Source organism: Alligator sinensis, unplaced genomic scaffold (genome assembly GCF_000455745.1).
Source record: "Alligator sinensis unplaced genomic scaffold, ASM45574v1 scaffold60_1, whole genome shotgun sequence".
In the NCBI taxonomy this organism is placed as follows: Eukaryota; Metazoa; Chordata; order Crocodylia; family Alligatoridae; genus Alligator; species Alligator sinensis.
In genome coordinates this window covers 2,251,115-2,258,534 of record NW_005841858.1, presented here as the reverse complement: position 1 = coordinate 2,258,534, position 7,420 = coordinate 2,251,115, and the positions used below count along the sequence as shown (strand labels likewise).

The window sequence follows — 7,420 nt, the reverse complement described above, 5'->3', positions numbered from 1 at the left end:
TGGGCGCTGGTCAGACCGCAGTTGGAGTACTGCGTGCAATTTTGGGCGCCGCACTTCAAGAGGGATGTGGATAACCTGGAGAGGGTCCAGAGAAGAGCAACTCGTATGGTTAAGGGCTTGCAGGCCAAGCCCTATGAGGAGAGACTAGGGCACCTGGACCTCTTCAGCCTCCGCAAGAGAAGGTTGAGACGTGACCTTGTGGCTGCCTATAAATTCATCATGGGGGCGCAGAAGGGAATTGGTGAGGCTTTACTCACCAAGGTGTCCCTGGGGGTTACAAGAAATAATGGCCATAAGCTAGCAGAGAGCAGATTTAGACTGGACATTAGGAGGAACTTTTTCACAGTTAGAGTGGCCAAAATCTGGAATGGGCTCCCAAGGGAGGTGGTGCTCTCCCCTACCCTGGGGGTCTTCAAGAGGAGGTTAGATAGGCATCTGGCTGCGGTCATCTGAACCCAGCACACTTTCCTGCCTATGCAGGAGGTCGAACTCAATGATTTATTGAGGTCCCTTCCAACCCTGACATCTATGAATCTATGAACTTGGGCAGGGTGTGTGCATGAATTCACTTGTGAGCATTTTTCATTCTCCCTCCATTTTCTTTTACACTATATAAGTGAAAAAGTGGTGTTAGATTCTGGTGTTGGTGAGACTGCTATAAACACAAACTAAATCGGCTGAAGGCAAAGAAATCATACTTGATTTGTGTGTGACATCAGGAGCTGACCTGAAGATTACAATCAAAGTAGAGAAGATTATATGGATAAAATGAGTTCATTCTGAGTACTTATGGTCTCCGCATCACTGTTGGTTGACAAGATAGGAGTCATTTCAGGAAGCCATTGGGACAGGTCTTGATTGACATCTTGGACAATACTATGGGCCTAGGAGATGCCAGAAAATGAGAACTACTCTAATATTTTGCAGCTTGCACAACACTGTGAATCATAAGTCAGCTTGCAACCACGTTTTGCTAAAGCCTAAAGCCCTGAACGTGAGGAGTTTTATTTAGGCAAAGCTCCCAATGGGGAGGTTTGGATCAGATTCTAACTTTGTGACCCAAACCCAAGGCTTACTTACAAACCAAACCTAATGACAAATTTTCCCTACTTTGAGGCCACATTCAATGAATTAAAGTAGGTTCTTTACACTCAAAAATAGATCAATAGAAAGACAACCACCAAATACCGTTAACAAGATAGGATACACTATAACTCAACTATCTGGGCAATCATTTTAAAAAAAGAAGTCATTTACTTTCTAGACTGATACAGCATCCACAATGCAGTGATTTTTTTTAATTTCAAATTGCCAAAACACAAGTCAGACCTAACTGATTGTTTTTAGAGACAGCATGTCAAAGAACTTCCTTTTACTACTGCTTATTTCCCCAGCTCATTAAAATATTTCATTGCTTACTACAAACTTTTTTTTAGCTTGTGGGAACTAATTTATCCCATAATTACAAGTTATGTTTTCAACTGCTGTGCAGATAACATCTCATCAACAGCAGTTAAGTAATATTATAAGTGGCCCGTAAGTACATACTCCAGTCCTTGCCTTTCCTAATCCAGGCTGATTACAATAGGGAAGATGAAGAGAAGAGGCAGGAAGAGCCAGATCTAACTCCCATAATGGGAATCTTATTAATTTTAATAGTAGTTGACTTCAGCCATAAGAAAACTTGGAATTTTAAACAAAACCTCTTGATGGATCAAACTGAAACCCTTCCTAATTTTTCCTGGGTTTTAGGCCTTCCTTTCTCAGTTCCATTAATTTCTTTAGTTTACCAGACTAAACCTTTCCCCACCCTCCAATGACCCAAATCCCATCCCACAAGAGTTCACAGGAATCATTACCCATTGACAATTTCAGCAGAATGAGTTTCTGTGCCTTGTTTACATGTTTCCCCAATTTACCTTCATCAGTTTAGAAACCATTTTAGACAAGTATGTGCAACGGTATTGTTAGGGCTGTCAATTCATTTTAGGAGCTCCTGTGTCCATTTAATGAACACAAAGCACTCAAATCAATTTAAGAATATCCATGCAGTGAGTTTTTAAACCAAGTTAATTAACTTGTGCCTTGTCTAAACACACACCTTGCACTGAATTCCTCTTTATTTTAAGCTGTAAAGATAATCAAGAAAAACAACATGAAGGGTGATGATCTAGAAGATCTCTCTATGGAAAATACAAGAGAGACACTGAAATGGAAATCTAAGAGTTTCCTGCCCTTTCTGGAAGATTTACTGAATCAGTAGTGTAACTAGGGGTGGGCAAGAAGGGCACTGCCCTGGGTGCCAAGTTAGGAGGGGACCATAATCTCTCCTCTCACCCCCACAGAGTCTGTGACCCAAGCAAAAAGAGCAGCCCCCATAGCTTACTCATGCCAAGAACTCAGAAACAGTCCCTGGCTGCTGCTGCTTTAAGAGCAACAGCTGGAGTGGGAAGAGCACAAGGCACTGACAACAGCTCAGCTCACAAATAACTCAATTTAGGAGTACCTGGCATGGGTAAGACTGTCACAGCCCTCTCCACTCTCCCACAGCATTTGCCCAGAGTGCCAACTGTGCTTGTTATGCCTTTGTACTGAATAGGTATAATGTGGTCCTTACACAAACCCTGTTTTCCAAGCTGGTCTGAGTTTTGCTCCAGCATATGAAGGAGAAGTAGAACACCCTTTGTAACCTAAGTTATGAGATATGAAATGGGTAAGTGAGGTTTACAGTGGCACAAAGTTCAGGAGGAATCTGCTGTTGGAATGACTTTCACTCCAAATAATTTGAAAACACAGACAGGTCACATCTGGACAGGCTGAGGCTGGTGGCAGGAATTGTTCCAACAGTTGCACTTGGCCCCAGATCCAGACTTAACAGACTGATACTTGCTGCTACACAGAATGAGTATCAAGGGACCAGTGGGTAAGCACAGCTTTGATGGGTGTTTCAAAGAGTACATCCAAGTTGTCATCTATGTAGGCACAAGCAGGTGGCCAGAACTGAGCAGGCCACCAGGAATGAGCAAAATAGCATCTTTGCCAAGTGACTGTTTGCCCTCAGCCAGTCAGCTTTTTGTTTTTCTTGGCAGTAAAAATTAATAAAATTAAAAACAGATCCTGCTGCTGTTCTTCTCAGTTGTCTTCCCATCTGCAATATCTGGTAAGAACTTGCTACAAAATCCATTGCCAGGGGCTGGGTGGGGGGAAGAAGGGAGAAGAGCTGCCGATACTCAAAAGTTATTCACACGTGGGTGGGAAGGCAAGGACAATAATAGGATATAAATTCTTGTAGGATTCTGGGACTGCACCTTGACTTCTCATACTTATAGAGCTAATATAAGCTTACTTTACAAAGCATATTTCCAGGCAAATGCAGGAGTGCAACAAAAGTAGAGGATCCTTGCTCATCAGTTTCAGAGAACTCAGAATATGAACATCTTGTTCAACCTCATGAGAGCACTTGGGCTAGGGATAGATATTATACATAAACTGGTTTAAGCTATCAGAAATTGGTTTAAACCTATAACAGAACAGATGTTCAGCACATATAAACCAGTTTGAAAATGGCTGAAACTGGTTTGAGATAAACCTGGTTGAATGTAGTATCAGACTTAACTGATTTGGCTCAAACTGATCTATGCAGTGTCTGTCCCAGACCTCTTTGCTGGTTTAAGATAAACCAGACTCCCCCAGCATCCTGGCATGTTCTCTGGGCCGGGCAGGGCTCTCCTCTCCACAGCAGGGCTGGTCCCACCCCTGTGCTCCCTGGCTGCAGCTATAGAGACTGCGGGCTGCTTCCCCCCTCCCCCTCACCACTCCCTGCTAAGCAGGAATTCCCGCCTCCCTCTACCTTGCTAAGGAGGTGTCTGTGTATTAGGTAGCAGAACACATGCTGGCTACCATCTGTGCTGAATCAACAGGTAGAATCAACAACTAGCTGGTATGTCCCTCTGTTTTCTTAATGGGGTCATAAACACTGAGTTAGAAGGTGATAAACACTGTTAACAATTTCCTACTGGGCTAATCATTGTGTCCTGCCAGGGCCTGGCTACATGCCCTCAGCTCAGTTCTGTAAAAGGAAGTGAGGACTGTTCTAGTCTGGTTACAAAACTGATTTAGGTTAAGCTAACCTGCAAAGTTTGAATCAATTCAAGCGTTTTGAATGTCTGTCCCTAGCCTTGAACTCACATCTATAGGGATTATACTTGCCTGAAAAAGTCAAAATTGGCAAATTTCCTTCTCAAATTTGGTCACTTTTACATGGTTTTTCCATCTCCTTGTCCAGGTATAGGCAACTTTTTCTGGCTATGGGCTGGAATGAACAACCCTGGGCCAGAAGCTAGTAAGTGCTAGGGCCTGCCCGTTGATGGTGCTTAGCTCTCCTGATGCTATCACAGGGACAACAGCCAAAGTCCCTGCTGCCAAAGCTCCACATCTGCAGGTCAGATGCAATAGTTTTGAAGGCTTGTTTCAGCCCACGGGCCATAGGTTGTCAGCCCATCCTAATTTATTACATCACATTCACTAGAGAATGTGATGTGAAAAATATGATAAAAAAGGACTATATTTCATGTCATGTGAAATATGGAGAGAGGTTTCTGGACCAAGTGGTACAGACCAAATGCAGATAATTAGCCTTAAAAGGAGGAGGTAAGATGAACCACAGTCATGCTATCAACCTCACTGGAATGAGGTTGCACTAGATGCCAGGGTTCAGTACTTGGACCAGTGCTTTTCAACATATTCATTAATGTTTTGGATTTGAGTTTTAAATGCATACTGGCAAAGTTTGTGAATGACACCAAATTTTAGGGGAGTGCAGTCACATTGGAGGATAGGCTGGTGATACAGGCTGACCGGGACAGGTTCACAAGGTGGGTGGAACAAAACCTGCTGATGTTTAACACCAAGAAATGTAAAGTGCATCATCTGGGGAGAAATAATCCGCAACACACTTACAGACTTGGTGGTGCTACACTTGATAGCACCACAACTGAAAGAGACCTGGGGGTCATGATAGACCATAGAATGCACATAAGCCACCAATGCAATGCCATAGCCAGCAAAGCAAATAAGACACTGGCATGCATGAGTACACCTGTGCGGCCATGCACACCACACAGTTTGGAGGGAACACCGATGGTGAACAGACATTAAACAACATCAAGTCCTTACCTTTCAGACAAAAGCTCTGCCACTTGACTAGCAAGCAAAATAAACTCAGCCACAATGTTAATAAGTCATACAGAGGCTGTGTGTCTTCAAAAACTTCAACTGGCAGTTCTCATTTGGATTCAATTAGAGATGCACCCCATACTTAGCTGATGTATGCACTTGTACACCAAATCAGTAAGGGAAGACAGGATTTAAAAGATCTGTCATCTTAAAAACAGTTTAGCTGAAAACCAATCTATTTCCAAAATAAAAAGCCATTGTCTTGCTAGTACCACATAAAACAGAGCTGTTTATGGCATTTGTAAAAACAATTAAAATATGCCTCAATTTCACAGTTTACAGTATCCAAACCAAAGAGACACAAACAGATTTTTCTCTTTTTCCTTCCAAGGCCTATTTACAATCTGAATATTTCTTTAACAAGTGACGGTAGCTAAAAGGTGGCTGTAAACTCCTGTAATATATCAAAAAAGTCCTATAAATTCAGTAAAGAGGGACTGCAGAACAGTAGGTGACAACAGTTTCAAATGTCATTACCTTAAGTATCTACATGTATACTGAACCCACTACACTAAGCCTTCAAACAGGCAGCTAGGCAGTAAAAGTTCTTATGCAATGTGGATTAGCATTTTATCCTGGTCTATCTAATTTTTATTTTACTTGTCCAAGTTTTGCAAAGAAAACACTTCTCTCTCCTCTAGGAATTAGTTTATGCAATTGAGATGCAGGGTACGCTTTCCCTAGATAAATGCAGAATAAATGCATGCTTATATACATAATTTAGCACAAAATGTCTATAGTTTTTTTTAACCATATTCAAGACATATCATGTGAAATCTTGACACCATATTGTTCTACATTATAGAACTAAATTTGACCACGTTTCTCTATCACTTTGACTATGCAACAGTAATTCTACTTGACTCTGAAGATGATCTATGATGTATGAAAGTACCTGTATATCATTCCCGTCTCAGATTTGACAGTTTCCTGCAGTGACAATCCATGCATATGCAGAAACTTCTCTAGTTGCTTCAGTTCTACTGCTCCACTTAGCTTCCCTCCCCAGCATGTGGCTGGGGGGCAGATTTTAGGCACTGTGATTTGCCTTTTGCCCTTCAAAGGTGCCTCGCTGGATTTCTGCATATTTGGCTTATGGAGTGGGATATCCGTGCAGGGAGGCTTGTATAAATGCATGTTCCACAATACAGCTTGGCAAGAAAAAAAATAATTTTCAAGTCCAGTAAAACTCTTGAATTTTATGTTTTTGGTAGTTTCCACTTTACGTTCTTCTGAAAGGGAAACCTGTTACTATTGTATTGCTAGGAGCAGTTAGGATTAGTTTAGTTTTGCCCGTCTCATAAGACCACAGAGCTATAAAAGCAGGGTTTTCCTTCCAGCTATTATGTGTCTCATTGCTCATTTTAATTGATGCCTGAGATGGATTCTGGCCAGGATCAGTGACCCCTTTCGTTAACTGAAACCTCTTATGGTCAAGGACTACAAGGAGCTATGGAATGCCCCTAGGAATAAGATGCCAGCACTGTTTCCCATGTCTGATATTTAAAGTACAAAAAAATATTTGGTTTGGATTCAGGCCAAAGTTGATAAACACAAGTTCTCATAAGGTTCATTTCAGGCCCTAGGCTGAATGTTGTAATTCCCCTTAGTAAAATTAAGGTAGTCTCTCAAAGTATACTGGAGCTTCACACAACTTCACTGAACTGGGCTGTCAATTTCTTTTACTGTCAAATGTCCTATGCATTCCTAGCAGTTAAAAAGAATAATTATTGACAGAGCTGGGGAGGGACCTAATGCCTGGTGTCTGTCATCAGACAAGAAGAGGTGAGAAACCATGATAATTTGAGATAGAGGAAAAAGGAGATGGGGGGCGGGGGGGAAAGGAAGCTGAGGGAAGAAAGGAAGTATGTATGGAGGCCAGAGAGAACCAGAATAGGAAGGATACAAATATGGCAGTGCAGATAACAGGATCACAGGATCAGAACAGAGCCCCCGGTAGGAAGTACATAAATCTGAAAAGCTATTAGCAGTCTACTGGTCTGGATAACCTTCAATAAATCTGTGGACAAAACCACTGGTCTGGGGGGAAGTATCTATTGGATTACTCCTCCTAGGGAAGATGGCTAATCAGAGCTGCTGCACACAGTAAGGACCTTGTTACAAGGTAATTTTGGGTGGCTCCTGGAGCTCTCAGGCTAGGTACAGACAGTCAAAAAGCCTGAGG

The 7,420-nt window shown here is 42.1% G+C and overlaps 1 protein-coding gene across 4 annotated transcripts in view; it reads right to left on the bottom strand.

Moving 5' to 3' along the window:
• KCNAB1 (potassium voltage-gated channel subfamily A member regulatory beta subunit 1) overlaps nucleotides 1-6,544 on the bottom strand; it is a 316,380-nt gene extending 309,836 nt beyond the window's left edge. For all 4 annotated transcript variants that reach the window (XM_006016463.2, XM_025214889.1, XM_025214881.1 and 1 more), the window contains exon 1: nucleotides 6,131-6,544. In XM_006016463.2, coding sequence (XP_006016525.1) covers nucleotides 6,131-6,372 — 242 coding nt within the window. In that variant the 5' untranslated portion in view covers nucleotides 6,373-6,544. The remainder of the gene's footprint in view (nucleotides 1-6,130) is intronic.
• Between the last annotated feature and the right edge of the window lie 876 nt (nucleotides 6,545-7,420).